Source organism: Biomphalaria glabrata, chromosome 3 (genome assembly GCF_947242115.1).
Source record: "Biomphalaria glabrata chromosome 3, xgBioGlab47.1, whole genome shotgun sequence".
In the NCBI taxonomy this organism is placed as follows: Eukaryota; Metazoa; Mollusca; class Gastropoda; family Planorbidae; genus Biomphalaria; species Biomphalaria glabrata.
This window is the reverse complement of record NC_074713.1, coordinates 20,706,882-20,726,376: the sequence shown is the minus strand read 5'-3', so window position 1 is coordinate 20,726,376 and position 19,495 is coordinate 20,706,882. Positions and strand designations below refer to the sequence as shown.

General features: G+C 37.9%; 1 protein-coding gene across 1 annotated transcript; it reads right to left on the bottom strand.

Moving 5' to 3' along the window:
• Window positions 1-16,582: 16,582 nt before the first annotated feature.
• LOC129925055 (uncharacterized) lies at window positions 16,583-17,572 on the bottom strand. The gene has a single exon (XM_056023387.1). The coding sequence runs from the start codon at window positions 17,570-17,572 to the stop codon at window positions 16,583-16,585; it is 990 nt and encodes a 329-aa protein (XP_055879362.1).
• Between the last annotated feature and the right edge of the window lie 1,923 nt (window positions 17,573-19,495).

Below are 19,495 nucleotides of genomic sequence, written 5' to 3'. Positions count from 1 at the left end.
ACAAAACTAAACTTCTGACATGTAAACTTCAGACATGTAAACTTCAGACAAAACTAATTTTGGAAACTAAACTTCAGTCCAAACTGAAAAGAAGGAAACATTTATTTAAAAGTAAAATAAATAAAAATAAAACCTACCGAAAGAAAAACATATTGTTTACAGATGTTTTTTAGAGAATCTCTTGGGTACAATGTGATAATTTAGTTCAGATTGTACTACATTTCTTCAGTACATTCTAATGTTCATTTGGTCTCCTTCTGAACTAAAGTACAATAGTTCGAAAATCTATGGACCTCATTCACCAATGGTAAACAAACAAAATTTAGTCACGTGATAATATTGAAAAAAAACAAACAAATATGAAAATTACGTATCACGTGACAGCCTTTATGGATTGCGTAATTTGTATAGAAGAGATAGAGAACCACGTAGCAAAATGTTGTTTGTTTACGATTGGTGAACGAGGTTCATTGATACGTCTCTTTATTATCAGTACATGCTAACAGTGTGCCCCCCCTCCACCCACACCCACACAGGCACCCTTCTCCACACATCTTCCCACATAGACACCATCAGGTCACCTCACAGAATAACTTCCATTTAAAGACGTCAGCTGGCTATAGCAGGACTCAAAATATAAAAAGGGGGATGGGGGTGGGAGGACATAAGGTAGCTACTGCTCCTTGGGCTACACTGAGCGCCATACGCACCCTCCGGTGCTATCATAGTTTTGATGTCTGAGCAAACTTTCATATGGTGCTGGTTTACGCCTAAGCACCGCGCAGCCCCGGGAGTGGTTCCAGATGGTGCCGAGACCCACTTGTAAATTAAAAACTTGGAACTATAATACTACGTTAAGGGTAGTAGAGACAAATGTCAGGGACAGAGGCGGCGCGTGGGTCTCGTTAAATGGTAGGTGCATGGCCGTGAAGTAGAGGCTTAGAAAGGAAGAAGACGTTGAAGAGCGGGGGATGGGGAGGGGGGAGCATTGAGATCACGAGTCGAGTTTCAGATACAAAAAGAAAATATTCAAAATACCTATTTTTCTTTAAAGCTTATAAATTAGGTGTAGTTATATTAATTAGAAATAATTGTACAAAATTTAGGTTTGATCCGAGATTGGGTGTCAGGGAAATAACGTGTAAAAACTTTTTACCAGACGGACGGACGGACGGACAGCCAGAGTGAGTTCATATAAGCTTTAAAAAAATAAAAATAAAGATGCACCTGATTACCCACTGTGCACAAAACTTCACCGCAGTTTTAAAAATTAAATTTCAGGTGTTAAAGAATTTTAATGTTTTGGAATTCTAATCTCAGATGAAGGATTCGAACTTAATTTATTTGATAGAATTGCTCAGACCATGACAGGACTCGTCAAACTGAAGATACATATACAATCTAAACACGAAGATCAGACTATTGCACTCTTTACAGACACAATTAAATAGACATTGACATCTCAAGCTATGGAGTTATGAGCTATTTAAGGGGGTCATATCATTTACAAAGATCTTATCATTTACAACGATCTTATCATTTACAAAGATCACGCATTTACAGGGATGCCATTATTAAGAAAGATGACATCGTTTTTCAAGATCACATCATTTACAAGGATTGCATCATTTATAATACTCATATCATTTACAGGTAGCACATTATTTACAAGAATCTTATTTACATGAATGCCATTATTTACAGGGCTCGCATCATGTACATAAATCACATCATTTACATGGATGACATCATTTACAGTAATCCGAACACATACAGAGATCACAACATTTATAGGGTTCATGTCATCCGCAGATATCACGTCATTTACAGAGATCAAGCTATTTATGGAGATCAGTCACGTGTAGAAATCCCAGAACACCCCATTGCAAAGCATTCTGGAAATAGTTGTTCCTGTAATAATTCACAACGAGCCCATAACTCTGGCAGGCTTCCTAACAAGATGGAAGTCTTCAGAGATTGATTTACTAATAACAACATTCAACATACTATTTTCGTTTAATGATTTGTGTAATGTATGCATTGTGTTTAGTCTCTATCTCTGTTGATATCTTGAAGCAAAACGCGATCTGCCGCAATTGTTTTTTTGTTTCTGTATTCAAATATCAACTACTCAAGATACTCACACACACATACACAAAAGCATCATTGGCGAACTCCGGTTAGATGCCTGTGGACCTGTAGGTAAGTTCTAATATATCCATTTTCCAGCCTCGCACCAGATTCGACGCCTCTGACGCCAGTGTCCAAACTCGATAAAAGATGTGGAGTTCGGGGAGTGGGAGAGAAGAGGGAGGGGGAATAATAATAACAGAGAGGGGAGGGTAATTGGAAGAGGTACAACGGTGGAGAAAAAAGGATTATAGGTGAGAGAATCAGATGTTTTATGTGTCATGTATCTATCCCTTATCCCCCCCCCCAGTACCACTTCTATCCCACAAGTCTGACAAGCACTCTCATGACCGCCCCCACCCATTCAAACACCAACCCTCCGTTCTAAAGGTGAGTAGTGTGGCTCCAGTAGGTAGATATATTCCTGCTCATCTCGACAGTGATACTGTGGGCCTGGGAAAACGATCAGATTCTCAACTCTCGGAGTCTACAAGAAATTTTACGATAGGAATTGGAGGGGGGCGTGCGAGCGGGGCAAAGATTGAGATGAAGGGGGGTGTCAAAGTCAAGCAACCCACCCTCCCCATCTCTCTCACACACACTAATCACTTGTAAAAATGCCTTTACTTTCTATACTGTGTCCCCCTCCTCTTCAACCCACCTCCCACAGCTTGTGGCAACCCGGGGGAACCAAAGATCGTCAATGACAAGCGATTCAGACATAAATAGTTTACAAGGAATACACAACTGATGAGCAAGGTTTAGATGATTTTAGAGGAATTGCTACAAAGTTACAGACTAACTAGGGGAAAATGAATATTGGGGAAAATAAGGTTACTCTCGCTAAGGCAGAAATGTTTAGATAAACACAAAACAATGTTTATAGTGTCTTAAGAAAGATTAAAATAGTGAACAAAACAATTAGAGTAGCAACGATCAATTCTGGCAAGTCATTGCACGGGTATAAATATAATCTCAGCAGTAAGACTTCTACAGAAGATATCTTCTTGAGATATTAAATGACAGAAAGACTTTGGATAATGCTACATAATCTCAGCAGTAAGACTTCTCCAGAAGATATCTTCCTGAGATATTAAATCACAGAAAGACTTTGGATAATGCTACATAATCTCAGCAGTAAGACTTCTCCAGAAGATATCTTCTTGAGATATTAAATGACAGAAAGACTTTGAATAATGCTACATAATCTCAGCAGTAAGACTTCTCCAGAAGATATCTTCCTGAGATATTAAATGACAGAAAGACTTTGGATAATGCTACATAATCTCAGCAGTAAGACTTCTCCAGAAGATATCTTCTTGAGATATTAAATGACAGAAAGACTTTGAATAATGCTACATAATCTCAGCAGTAAGACTTCTCCAGAAGATATCTTCTTGAAATATTAAATCACAGAAAGACCTTGGATAATGCTACATAATCTCAGCAGTAAGACTTCTCCAGAAGATATCTTCCTGAGATATTAAATCACAGAAAGACTTTGGATAATGCTACATAATCTCAGCAGTAAGACTTCTCCAGAAGATATCTTCTTGAGATATTAAATGACAGAAAGACTTTGGATAATGCTACATAATCTCAGCAGTAAGACTTCTCCAGAAGATATCTTCTTGAGATATTAAATGACAGAAAGACTTTGAATAATGCTACATAATCTCAGCAGTAAGACTTCTCCAGAAGATATCTTCTTGAAATATTAAATCACAGAAAGACCTTGGATAATGCTACATAATCTCAGCAGTAAGACTTCTCCAGAAGATATCCTCTTGAGATATTAAATGACAGAAAGACTTTGGATAATGCTACATAATCTCAGCGGTAAGACTTCTCCAGAAGATATCCTCTTGAGATATTAAATGACAGAAAGACTTTGGATAATGCTACATAATCTCAGCGGTAAAACTTCTCCAGGAGACATCTTCTTGAGATATTAAATGACAGAAAGACTTTGGATAATGCTACATAATCTCAGCGGTAAGACTTCTCCAGAAGATATCTTCTTGAGATATTAAATGACAGAAAGACTTTGAATAATGCTACATAATCTCAGCGGTAAAACTTCTCCAGGAGACATCTTCTTGAGATATTAAATGACAGAAAGACTTTGAATAATGCTACATAATCTCAGCGGTAAAACTTCTCCAGGAGACATCTTCTTGAAATATTAAATCACAGAAAGACTTTGGATAATGCTACATAATCTCAGCGGTAAGACTTCTCCAGAAGATATCTTCTTGAGATATTAAATGACAGAAAGACTTTGAATAATGCTACATAATCTCAGCGGTAAAACTTCTCCAGGAGACATCTTCTTGAGATATTAAATGACAGAAAGACTTTGAATAATGCTACATAATCTCAGCGGTAAAACTTCTCCAGGAGATATCTTCTTGAAATATTAAATCACAGAAAGACTTTGGATAATGCTACATAATCTCAGCAGTAAGACTTCTCCAGAAGATATCTTCTTGAAATATTAAATCACAGAAAGACTTTGGATAATGCTACATAATCTCAGCGGTAAGACTTCTCCAGAAGATATCTTCTTGAAATATTAAATCACAGAAAGACTTTGGATAATGCTACATAATCTCAGCGGTAAGACTTCTCCAGGAGATATCTTCTTGAAATATTAAATGACAGAAAGACTTTGGATAATGCTACATAATCTCAGCGGTAAGACTTCTCCAGAAGATATCTTCTTGAAATATTAAATCACAGAAAGACTTTGGATAATGCTACATAATCTCAGCAGTAAGACTTCTCCAGAAGATATCTTCTTGAGATATTAAATGACAGAAAGACTTTGGATAATGCTACATAATCTCAGCAGTAAGACTTCTCCAGAAGATATCTTCTTGAAATATTAAATGACAGAAAGACTTTGAATAATGCTACATAATCTCAGCAGTAAGACTTCTCCAGGAGATATCTTCTTGAGATATTAAATGACAGAAAGACTTTGAATAATGCTACATAATCTCAGCAGTAAGACTTCTCCAGGAGACATCTTCTTGAGATATTAAATCACAGAAAGACTTTGGATAATGCTACATAATCTCAGCAGTAAAACTTCTCCAGGAGACATCTTCTTGAAATATTAAATCACAGAAAGACTTTGGATAATGCTCTTAAAAGAGACAAGGAAGACGACACGAAAGATTTAGTTCAGATCTCTTCAGTAAATATTTGCTGGACATTTTGAAACGCACGCGACTTCCAGTTTACTAGTGGGCAGGCGAACAGAGGCGATTCCTTATGATTTGGAAACTTAGAGAAATTAGTTGTTTTTTTTCTGTCAAGGTACTCCACAGGTATCAAGGAGAAAAGAGGTGCCAGGAGAAGCTGGCTGGACAAGGCGATGGACTAAACTGCTTTTGTTCCGATGATTATTATGTATGTCTTTGTCTATGAGTGAGGAAGAACTTTGGCTTGGCTCAAAGTCAAAACATCATCACATCTCAAATGATGATCAAATAAATTCAGCTTCCATTATGAATTAAAAAAAAATATACTTTATTGACAAAGGCTATTATCACTGAACTCGAAAATCCGTTTTTCTAATAACCGCTGAAAATTTTCAGGTAAATAATGTTGAGTCATAAAGGAACTTTCAGTGAAGCTTTGCGATACATGTAATAGCACCTTACAGTAACACAGTATGAGGTTTGTGAACTAAGTTTGAACCTAGGAATAAGTATTAATAAGGGAGACAACATCTTAGTGTAACAACGTGTTGGTTTTTTTTCCACAACTTTGAAACAAAGGTCAGAAGTATTCCATTCATCGTCAGGGGAAAGTAGAGAACTACAGAGCTGCGTCCCTCCTTACTCAGAAACAAGGGATACGCCACTGCGAACAATACGAATAGATAAACTGTACACGATAAGTAATAAGTACAAATCTGTTCTGAGTACATTTTAATAGAGTCAAACATTATTCAATAATTCCTAAACTGCTCATGCCACAACATTTACTAAAAAAGAAGAAATCTATGACTGTTGCACGTTGTAGCAATAATATACAATTCTAAATAGTCACTGTCTGCACATGGTCAAATAGTAAAGTGTCACTTAATGAACCAAATTAATCCGGCTGAAATCCTGGCAGGTGCTTTGCTTCTTATTCAAAAACCTCCAGAGTCTGTCCAGATGTGAAGAGCCCAAGTCAATCAAAAGTAGTGGAACAGATCTAATACAATTAAGGATATCGTTGAACAAATATATATAAAACTTGCTGTTGTTGGTGCTGGCCATAGCATACCATACTGCATTTAGTTCTAGCCAATGATGAGCTTGACTTGAACGGGCCTCATATATAGATAGGGACTTTAGTACGCCCCAAAGAAAACAACAAAAAACAAATCAACAATTTCAGTAACAACAACGAAAAACATCAACAATTTCAGTAACAACAACGAAAAACATCAACAATTTCAGTAACAACAACGAAAGACATTAAGAAAGCTTCAGTAAAAACTAATTCAACTATAACAAAATCAAGTTCTAAGTTAAGAATAACAACAACAACAACAACAACAACAAACAACAACAACAACAACAACAAAAAACAACGACAGCGTCTAAAAAAGTTTTAAAATTCGAGCGGCTTCCATCTCAATGTAAGTGAAGTCCTTCATTGCACTAAACGATTGGTTTCTTTGTGTTCATGTCTTTGGCTTTCACTGTGCAACGAGAAGTGTGTCTACTTTCTCCAATCACGTGATTATGGGCTGGCTAATTAAGTATGCTCACTTTTGTTTCTTGTGTAGTGTAAGCCCTCAGCGTTGAACTTGCACTCGACTTGCACCCGTTGACTTTCAGGTCAAACAATAACTGTCCAACGTTACAAATCTTACATCATATCGAGGCTGTCATCTGAAGTCAACTTTCACCTTTTCTTTACTCCAGGTGTATTTTCGGACGAATGTAAGGAGGGGGGGCGTGCACAGAGTGGAAGGGAGGTTGGGGTACGATGATAGTAGAGGAATGGATGTAGGGTACAGAGGCGGAATGGATGTGAGGTACAGAGGCGGAATGGATGTAGGGGACTCAGGAAGAATAACTTCCGTTTTCGTCGTGGGGGTTGACCTTTCACCTTTAGTGGGTTTAATTCACTTTCGAAACCATACACCTTCTACCGTGGCGCCCCTGACGCCCTCCAGGTACTCACTGAGAGCAATAACCTCAACCTGGTCCGCATACACAAAGTATGACTTGTTTTGGTCACGTGATTTCATTGTCCCGCCCCGTCCATATATTGTTACGAATCTCTCTATCCAGGCTCTCTGCAAACTGCACAATACACCACTAACTTAAAGAACTTGACAACTCAGGGCTCCAAAGTAACGTAACACTTTAATAGTTGAATAAATAACAGCCAATACTGTACAATTGGCAACACGTAGAACAGTACAAATAGCTCTGCGATAACAAATATCTCTCCGATAACACCGTTCCGCCGTATCAAGTCTTGCACTGGCCTCTCCGTCTCGTTCCGGGCTTGCACTGGGTTCAACAGTTCGGGACTGACTTCACACACTTGGGCTCGTTGTGTCGGACTCGATCACAGACCAAGATCAAGACGCCGTTCGTCTCAACTGTACTTGACAGTACTCCGCACTGAACCGTCGTAATGCTCCGTACAGAACCACACCGTTGAACTGTGCTGTAGTCGACCGTGTTCTGAACTCCTGTCGTGAACCCGCTTTCTGAACCGTCTTGACTGCGACACCTCCGCTCTTTATATTGGGTCCCTACTGACCTTCTAGAACCGGACAGAACGCCGCTCCACGTTTCTAGGTGGTCAGATGACTACAACTCTCGTGACGCTACTGAGCTCTGTTCACGACGGCGATTCTTCCCGAACCCTCTTGTTGACACTCGTCTCGGCTGACCGTCGTAACTCGTCACGGTTGACCGCTCGTCTAGTGCTAGCCTGGGGCGATTTGCGTCGGCTGACTACACTCACACCACTACCCCCCATCTGTGCCACCACCAGGTTTATAACACTATGTTTTGTTTTGTTGATAGTGCAATCTAAATATCCAATTGTATTCAACTTTCTTTTCTGGTCCTTCAACAGCATGGCCAAGAAGAGTTCATCTTAGAAATGATGTTGTGACGCTAGAACAATGATCCTCACATTTTCTCTTTCCCCCTCCCCTCCCAAACGGAGATGCTGCTGGCTTTAGTGCTGGATTTAATAGGAAGTCTCTCACATTTATAACACACACAATTCCTAATTTTTTCAAACAAGGAGAATAGTAACAACAAGAAGGATATTAACAAGAATAAAAGCAACAACACCAGATCTAATACAAACAACAACAAACGTAATACCAACAATATTTATTTTTTAAAAATTTTAAAAGGTAGACGACCTGAATTCGAACACATGGTACTCTCAGGCTTCTCAAGCCAACACGGTAACCACTCTGCTAGTGGATGATCGTATAATTGGATGGCTGCCTGGTCGTGAGGTTTGCGCGCTGGACTGTCGTTCGGATTTATCGATGGTCGAGGGTTCAAATCCTGCCCGCTCCCATCCCCCGTCGTCCTGCGGGCGGTTTGGACTAGGAAGTAAACTATCTTCAACTCTGAAGGAACATCCGAAACATGTAAAACATTTTACAAACAAACAAACATAATTAGGCCTATCTATTGTTTCTTTATTGTATAGGTTTCTATTTTTTTCTATACTCTCATCCTATTGTTCAGGTTTGTGTTCGCTAAGACTCAGACGACGACCTAGGTAACCAATTCAGCTTATACCACCACCTCAGTCAAATAAAATTTCTTTCCCTTGTTCGACATACCGAAGAAAATCATTTATTACCATTAGTTTTTGGTTAATTTTTTTTTTTTTATTGATTCTTGTGTTGTCATCTAAAAGAAATAATTGCGCAAAATTTCAGCTTGAGATTTGGTTTGGGAGAAATAACGTGTACAAACCTTTTTACCAGACAGAGTTGATATAAGCTTTGTAAAAAAAACTGGACTATTACAAAATGTTACCCCGTCATACCACATACACAAACTCTAGTGACATTTAGCAGGGGCATCTAACTCCATCAACACATCGTCACTAAATGCTCCTAGACAGTTTTAATGACATTTGCCACCCCTACCCCTCTCGCAAAGCTTTCATTAAACTCATCCTATCATTGGGCGCCGACATATGGGCCGCATGTGGGGCGTTTCAGCTGGTTGGAGCAAACTTTATGCTCCATAACATCCCAACAAATTCATTTATGGCAAAAAAAAAACAACGTCCCGACGTGGACATAGTGCACTCATAAAACATCTAGTAGGGAAAAAGATGCTGGAAAAAAAGGAGGTGGGTAGGGTAAGGGTGTGACCTATGACCTGGGCTGTTTACGGTATCTCTAAAATCACGGGAATAAAATTTTATTTCCTTTGAATCGGCAAGTTGTATTCATTATGATTGTAAAGAAAAAAAAAATCAGATCACTGTCAGTTGTGGGAGCTGGCTGATGCAGACGATTGGAATGCCATCCGGGCGCCAATCTGTTCGTCATTTTTATCACGTGATTAGGAAGCTATGAGGACTTCGATTAAAGAATAAAAACAAACAAACAACGTCCCCCCCCTTTTTCTGGTTCATTTATTATAATTGCTGGTGTAGAACTCTAGTGAAAAACTGTTCCTGTCATTCCTTAACAAATTTAGTCTGTATGGATGTGTGTGAATGAGTTTAGATGAGTGTGGGTGTGTGTGGATGTGTGTTGGTGAGTAAGGGTGTGTATGGATGTGTGTTTGTGAGTATGGATGTGTGTTGGTGAGTAAGGGTGTGTATGGATGTGTGTAGATGTTTGTGGATACTGTGAATAAGTATAAGAGTATTGAAGTATGTGAATGAATGTGGATGAGTGTTCATGTGTGTGGAAGTGTGTGGATGTGTGTGAACCGATCAGCGGTCTTCGCTATTTTATTGTGTTTTGGTAAGAAAAAAAAATAATCCACAGGGGAGCCATAGACTAGAACAAGAAGAAAAAACGTAGTCAGCCCTTTCCCAGCCAACTGTTTGAACTAATACATTAAAAAAAACAACATTTTACACTGTCAACATTTGTATTTGAAAACTAATAAAACTGTGCTAAAAGTCAAGTGTTGATTAGCAGTTGTTGTTGTTTTTAAACGTTAATTTTTAATTTGCACTTTTTAGAACTGCAAACTTTATGGCCGTATCAAAGGGTTCTCGGAGCTCGCAAAGACCTTCCTAAGGGGAACAGTGTCAGGAAAAAGAAAAGGAGGCAGACAGAGAAAGCGATGGGAAGACAACATAAAAGACTTGACAGGCCGGTGATTGAAAGAAATTCTATCCAAGGCAAAAGACAGGAATGGAGAAAGGCGTCAACAGACCTTGTGTGGTGCCCGAAAAGTTCAGCAGACTACGGGATAGATGAATGTGAAGCATAGAAGAATCAAATTGTCTAAGGTCTTCCATTTTGAAACTAATTTCTTCTATTTAGTTGGCAACAATGAAGCCCCAATTAGCGTATCGATTGTCTGGACCAATTAAAAAACGCACTGCTGTGTAGAGTATGTTTTACTTAATGTGTGCATGGGAATAATTCTTCCTATCACTTCTTGATTAATCCAGTTAGCAGGTACTTTTATCTTGTCATAGATTGTAGCTGCTGTTGCTTAGGATATTCTATGAAACTTTAAACTAAATTTGGAACAGCTGTTCGAAAGTTGCATAAAAGGCAATGCCTTTAGATAAGTGAAGTGTTTCACATGACTACGTAAACCCAGTTGCGACTGGCCTATCTTTCCACTTCTGATGCAGACAAGTTTTCTGTTAGTCTTCTGCGCCTATAGTCAACAGGGGCTTTTCTTTCGGTCTCAAATGTGTGTCCCGCGGCCTTTGTGAGAGCTCTCCAACTGTCTCTTTCAGAGGCCGTCTGCTGCCAGCAACTTTCCTCTATTCTAAGTGAAAGGAAAAATGGCGTTTGAGTTGATCTTCATAGTGCATACACCAAAACAAAACAAAATTACTACAAATGTGGATGCGCAGTTGGGAAAAGCAGACAATTTTATGACAATCGGACATTTTCATCTATGGCATAAAACTCTAAATGGCTAGCTAATTGGTGTATCCGGTGTACATAAATAGGAAGTAGAAGAGATTCGATACTTTTTGTGCACTTTTTAGAGTCGACTGTCCAAGTACTTTCGCTACTAATGTTTATTATATAGTAATGCAGAAGTGATCTTTTAATATAGCGTCCTAGACATTATTTGGAATGGAACATTTATGGTGAAAATACCCAATATTAAACAGATTGAAATTTGAGAAACTTAGGACACTCTGATAGTGGAAAAACTAGTACATATGCAGTGGCGTAGCTAAGGTGGGGGGGGGGGGAGAATTTGAAAGTCACTTGAGATGGGGGGACCCCAAATAAATGTTTTAATTTTTTTACATTAAATATTAAATATTACGCAAAATGCAGGGGCCCCAAAGAGGTCAAGTCCCCCGAACCCCAAATGATGGCGAATTCCTAGCTACACCACTGTACAGGTGTGATGAATGGTTAAACCAGCGTGTTACATTAAGTTAAAACAAAATGAAGCAGTGTCGGGGTCGCTCAATCGGTTGACCAGTATGCCTAACTACATTTAATAAGTGACATAAACAAGTTCACATTGACACTCAAACTAAACATACTCCACTGTTGCAGAATCTAAAAATAGGAATGACGTCTACCAGGACAAGACGAGTGGGGGAGGGGGGCATTACGGTTCAGTTGTCTCCCTTTCACATTGCCTGCCACGACATTATGGTGCGATGGGTACATGGCACTAACAGTTTCCGGTTGAGTGGATAAAATCACTGACCATGGTGGTCAGTTATTGGTCGAAGCATCAAACTGAGAGGGGGTGGAGGGGAAGAGAATAGTTGAATGGATGAATTTTGTAATAAGCGAGATTGTTGGCCACCTTCAGTCGTAGAACGGCTAAGGTTCAACTCGTAGGGCACTTTTTGTTTTCTAGCTCTAGTCTGGAGACACACTCTCGTCCACACAGAACTCAGAATAAGGTGGCTTTCGATTTGGTGGGAGAACTTTTTGTTTGGCTCGCTTTTCTTCCGGAGCTTGGGTCAATGCCTTTTCGCTGTCCATAACTTTCTTGACCATCATCTCTCTCCACATAGTACGGTTTGGGGCTATGTCTTCCCAGTAGGCAACGGCAATGTCCACTGCTTTGAGGACCCGTTTGATTACATCCTCATATCAGAATTGGGGACGACCAGTTTTTCTTTGACCCACGTCGCGAGTTGTCCGTGAAGGATGGCTTTAGTAATACGTCCGTCCCCCGTAGCTGGCATGACCAGTGCAGGCGTTAGGTTTAGTTCACACTCTTGATAATAGATATACATCACTTTATTTTGAAATACATCAAAGCCACCTTTATATTCACTTATTAGTCTGTTGAACTGTTGGGGGCTGTTCTGTTTTTACGGAGAATAAATTAATCACTGTAGACAATTAATCATAACATTTAATGAACAGAGACTTCTTGTTGATACAAATAGACATTGAAGACTATCATTTTTATTACGTCACCTCCGTTTAAGTACTTTCTCACAAAAACACTCACAACAAACAATGACGTAATATAAACTTATTAGCTCACCCTTCCTTTTAAAGTTCATAATATTGATATCTACTAGGAACTTTAGCAACTCGACCTCCCCTGAGTGTCTTGACAGGTACAAGTTTTCTAGAAGTTTGTCTACAGATGTCTGTTTCGTTTGTTCTAAGATCTGTTGGCGCCTTTCTCCATTCCCGTCTGTCGCCTCGAACAGAATCTCTTTCAATGACAGGCAAGTCCAATCTTTAATAGTGTCTTCCCATCGCTTTGGCTGTCGGCCTTTTCTTCTTTTTTTCATAGTACTGTTCCCTGAAGGAAGATCTTTGCGAGCCCCGAGGACCTTGTGAGATGGCCATAGAGTTTTAGTTTGCACTTTTGATGGTGGTCAGAAGGCCATCGTGAGGTTCTATCGCCGTAGAAAACCTGTTTTAGAAACAACAAGAATATAACGCACTCATTTGCATATAAAGATATACATTTTTTTACAAAGCTAATATCAACCCACTCCGAATGTTTGTCTGTCTGGTACAAATTTTGTACACGTTATTTCTCACACTCCTCATTCTCGGATTAAGTTTGAACCTCCGTACAATTAATTATTGGTCCTAACCAAAACATGAATCAATGAACAAATTAACCAATTAAAAAATAATTAGTGGTAATAAATTAATTTGGTTTTCATATTTTAAAAAAGGAAATAAATTTTACAGTATTTAAATATATTTTTTTGTAAATGTGCAGTTCTTTCTTTATATAAGCTTTGTATTTTAAAAAGTATTTTTTTTTCTATTTTGCTTGTTTGTTAATTACTTTTTTTTTTAGATGATCGTTTAACAACATCAACAACAAAGCTGTATCAATTAGTTTGGATTAGTCATGTAATTGAAAAGAAATATTTTTTACTCATTGTATTTTTTTTAGCACTCATACTTTTAGCTTTCTGAATACGCTATGATCACTTGTCTGGACCAGTTGGGACTATTGGGGGCGGGGGGGGGGGGAAGAAAGAAAGGGAGATCTGGGTGACTTTTACCGTGATCGTTTTTTTAAAGCATTTACAAAAAAAAAAGGGGGGGGGGGACGACCTGATTTCGGACTCATGGCTCAAGACTCCTCAAGCCGACATACTAACCACTCTGCTAGTGAGGTTTTTATGACTATTGAAGATAGTATAGTTATGTATTGTTTGTTTCAATTATAGGTTAAAGCGGCACCCTGTAAAGGGGACTAATTCAGCTTATACCACCACTTCAGTCACCTACAGCTTCTTGTTCGAGATACCAAACAAAATAATTAATTACCAAAAGTTAATTAATTAATTGGTTAATTTTGTTTAAAATTGACTCTTGTGCTTTCAGGTAAAATAAGTAATTGTGCGAAATTTCAGCTTAATCTGAGATTGGATGTCGGAGAAATAACGTGTACAAACGTTTTACCATTCAGGCAGGCAGACAGACAGACAGACAGACAGACAGAGTGACTGAATCTGAATCTAAGCTCTGTAAAATACATTGTATGACGTAGTTAGAGTTTTGGTTGTTGATAGTTTGTAATTCATAGCTTCTGATATTAGAACTAAAAATATTGAAACTTGCATTTTTACCAGCCAGGCTGGAACACTTTGGGGGCCACTTCAGAGTTTTTTTTTTCCAAAGAAACTCTCTTAATAATCTTTTTTTCTTTTTTTACATGACTTAAAAATTATTTTTTTTCTAAATAGTGATCTCCTGTTCCGTCTGTGTAAACCCTTAGCCAGATTTGCATGCAATAATTCCAAGTTGTCTAAATGTTGGCCCAATGTGCAAGATTTATTCTTTTTTAAGAATCGTATCATAATAAATCTCTTGACGTCGGACAAGAAATCAATATTTTTATGTCTTTGATTGTTTCTATAAATTATTTGTGCCGATAAAAAAAATTAACATAAAAATTCCTTTTTTTCTCCCTAATGCGTTTTTTTTAATTTATCTCAGCTTTTAAAGAGTTGAATTAATATAGACAGAATGAAAATTAGAGGTGTGGGGGGGGGGATTAAAGGAAAATGTATTAATAATTATCTTGTATAAAGATTGCAAGGTTTGAAAGGGGAACTTAACTTTTAGTAGTATATAATTATAATATGGGCCTACTAGTCGACCGGCGGCGTAGCATACTTTGCCTTAGGGCACTGCAACTTATGCGACCGCAGTGGTCCCCGCACTTTTATAGGGCCCGCGCTAATTCTAGGTGTAAATTATTAAATTAAACCATTTTATAACTTATGACAGTTTTTCCGCGGCATCCTTATTTACCAGGAGCTCCTGGAAATCTCCTGAGGTTACAAAATATACAAAAAAGTCCTGGAAATGTCCGGAAATTATTAAAATTTATTTTCTAATACAAACTCGTAATTTTCACCTATTATCCATATCCCTTCCCAAACTTGGTCCCGCGAAATCAGTTTCGCATATGGCCCCATAACGGTTGAGTCCGGCCCTGCTATTTAGTGACGTGTAAATACAGAGTAGATTACTTGTTCTCCCCCCCCCCCTTTCTTATTTTTCGCCCCTTAAGTTACGTGGGGTAGAAATAAATAAGAGTGATCTTTCCATGACTTCTTTGTCACAATGGTTAAGTCAGGCCTGCTATTTAAGGACGGGTGAATACTACTTGTTATCCCCCCCCTCTTTTTATTTGTAGGGGTAACTCTAGTCTGTCCGACTTACAGAAATAAAAGAGTGATCTTTCCTTTACTTCTTGTCCAAACTTTTGAGCCATGAAGAGAATTAAATATATAGATAGTAACTCATTGAAAGAATGATGACAATGTAGATCCTTAGACATTCAGAGAAACTTTAGATATGTTGACCAGTTGTTGAGCGGCTATAGTTTAATCCTTCAGTATTCACATATGTCTAAATTTGTTGGGTATAGTCCCCTTAAATAACTGCGCCATTTCTTCCTCACGAATTCTCCAATCAATTTAATACTTGAAACAATTATCTATTGTATCTAACAAAACATGAATAAAAAAAAAACAATCTTTTTATTAATTATTGATAATTAATTTTGTTTCGTATCGAATGAGGGAAATAGCTTATAAATTATTGATATAGTTTTGAGGGTGAAGTTCTTCCCCTTTAGATAAGCTTTATTTTTTAAAATGATTTCTTCTATTTAGCTTGTTACTTGCTCTTAAGTCAGTTGACTTGGCCTTTCATGTCTTATATTTTACAAACTTTTACTTTAGGGCAATCAACGTTAGCTCATGTTTTAGCCCTTGCATCGAAGTGTGCGCCCCATAGTCCCACCGCTGATCTCCCTACTATGTTGGCGCCCCAGGAGTTCCTGTTGATCGAAATCTATCTGACTCTCTGGTTACGTAACACAGTGAATGCGAGACAAATGGACAGACATGTGTTAAAACTCATCTCTAAGTGAATGACCTTGAAATGCAGGAGTATTACCACCACCATCATTTCTTTCGGTCCAGCACCCCACACACACAAACACTGAGACCATTACCGGTCCTGCTGAGACGAGCCGTAAATTATGAGGTTTTTCTTTGACTTGAATGACTCCCTAGCCTGGTCTTGTTTATTTACCTAGCGAGTCCCTGGTCTTGAAAATATCAGACATCAAACTTCGTGTTCTAACAACAAACTATGTCACTCCGCCCCTGGCCTTTTTTTTTTTTTTTTTGCTCATATTTCACCCCGCCCCCCTTTTCTTTTTTCCCTACACTCCGATTCTTCCAATTTTTTACTTTTTTCCAAACTATAGCACTCCCCCACCCCCTGTTCTTTTTCTGTAACTTGCATTTCTGATATTCACTTAGTAGATACATGGTTGGGTAATGACATATACTTAGTAGATACAGGGTTGGGTAATGACATATACTTAGAAGATACAGGGTTGGGTAATGACATATACTTAGAAGATACAGGGTTGGGTAATGGCATATACTTAGAAGATACAGGGTTGGGTAATGGCATATACTTAGAAGATACAGGGTTGGGTAATGGCATATACTTAGAAGATACAGGGTTGGGTAATGGCATATACTTAGAAGATACAGGGTTGGGTAATGGCATATACTTAGAAGATACAGGGTTGGGTAATGACATATACTTAGAAAATACAGGGTTGGGTAATGACATATACTTAGAAGATACAGGGTTGGGTAATGGCATATACTTAGAAGATACAGGGTTGGGTAATGGCATATACTTAGAAGATACAGGGTTGGGTAATGGCATATACTTAGAAGATACAGGGTTGGGTAATGGCATATAATTAGAAGATACAGGGTTGGGTAATGGCATATACTTAGAAGATACAGGGTTGAGTAATGACATATACTTAGAAGATACAGGGTTGAGTAATGACATATACTTAGAAGATACAGGGTTGGGTAATGGCATATACTTAGAAGATACAGGGTTGGGTAATGGCATATACTTAGAAGATACAGGGTTGGGTAATGACATATACTTAGAAGATACAGGGTTGGGTAATGGCATATACTTAGAAGATACAGGGTTGGGTAATGGCATATACTTAGAAGATACAGGGTTGGGTAATGACATATACTTAGAAAATACAGGGTTGGGTAATGGCATATACTTAGAAGATACAGGGTTGAGTAATGACATATACTTAGAAGATACAGGGTTGGGTAATGGCATATACTTAGAAGATACAGGGTTGGGTAATGGCATATACTTAGAAGATACAGGGTTGAGTAATGACATATACTTAGAAGATACAGGGTTGGGTAATGGCATATACTTAGAAGATACAGGGTTGGGTAATGGCATATACTTAGGACATACATAATTGAATCACAAACTAAGCATACATGATTGAGAAATGATATATTCTAAAAACATATAAGCTTAAATAATAGGATTTGCTTATCAATCACATACAATCATACATGATTAAACAATGTCGCATCAAATACTTGGCACATAAATAATTGGAAATTAACACATTCTTAGCACTTACAAAATACATAATTGGGTGTTATTGCTCGGACCATTCTCAACCATCATGGATGACTTGCACGTCACTCAAGCGTAGGTGGCCGTTGAGAAGATGATTGTAATAAGGAGGTGGACCAGGCTGATTGGTTTGTTTGCCCAGATAGGCCACAGTTTCTGGAATGCGATTCGAAATTTCCCTACGCGACAAGCGACGTTGTTACAAGCAGCTTGTGATAACACTGCCTAAAGAGGTGAACTGATCTATCTGTTCAAGAGCTGTCTGCCCAATGTTGACAGTTGTACTTGTTGAGCTGTAGCCAACACTCCTCACTTGGGTTTTATCAAGGTTTTATCCCGAGGCCGATTTGGAAAGCGTTTCTGTCGAGGAACTACGCCACTTCTGGTAAACATTTAATTGTATTACCGAGAACTGTGATATATCGTCTGTAAAGTCAAGGTCTGTCAGTTGTTTTGGTTCACGCCAAGTGATGCAGCAAGATTCGTGTTTTTTTTTGTTTTCATGACATAGTCGATGGCTAGGAGAGAAAGAAATGGGGATGAGATCAAACCTTGTCTCACATCCGTTTTATTGTTGTCCTCATTCTATCCTCTACTTGATTTGCTGTAGAGATGCCACAAGATCTTATCTGCTTATCTTATATAATACAGACGTTACTTCAAAAAAAGAAGATTACGTCCTACTTGTCATGCATTCAGTCATACATATTAACCAATGACCTAAATTCTGCCAAGTCACTGGTTTTCCTGGCTATCTCAGGGAACTCATTCCATACTCTAATAGCAATAGGGAAGAAGGAGCATTTGTACAAATTGGTCTTAGCATATGTCTTTCTGAGTAATTAATTAAATTTTGTTTTTGTATTTGAAGATTATGGTTCGGTGTTTTATGTATAATTGCTACTTTACTTTAGAGTCTTCTATCCTGAAGGCTTTCTAAATTTAGTGTTTTTACTAAAGGTGTTACTCTAGTCAAATGTGAATATTTGTTTGTTATGAATCTCACTGTTCTATTTTGTGTCTGTTCCAGTTTCGTAATGTTTTCTTGAGTTGAGGGTCCCAAACAGAGGATACATATTCTATTTTTGGCCTAACCAAGGTTAAATAACATTTTAGTTTTATGTCCTTATTTGATTTATAGAAATTTCTTTTAATAAACCCTAATGCTTTGTTGGATTTTTTGACAGTTTTGACAATATGGGGATTCCATGAAAGTTTTTCATTTATAATAACACCTAGGTATTTTGCGTTTTTAGTCTCTGTTACTGATTTATCATGAATAAGATTAGTGGAATTAATTTGTTTTAGTTTTTCTGGGTGGAAACAAATGCTCCAATTTGATTTCCATTTCTGTAATTCATCTAACTCTCTTTGTAAAATTTCTGTATCTTGTGTTGTTTCTATTGTTCTATATATATTGCAAATAATTTGACTTTTTTTCCAGAGGTAATGCATTTTGGTAAATCATTAATGTAAATTAAAAATAGTAGCGGACCTAAGACTGTTCCTTGAGGTACACCTGAGTTTACTGTTATTGGTGTTGATTTAGAGCCATTTATTATTACAGCTTGTTCTCTCCCTATCAGAAAATCTTTAATCCACTGATGCAATGGACCATCAATGACAAAATATTTTAATTTTTTAAGCAAACTATGGTGGTGAGCTTTGTCAAAAGCCTTGGAAAAATCTAGTAAGATAACATCTATTTGCTCACTATTATCTAAACCTTTTGAAAAA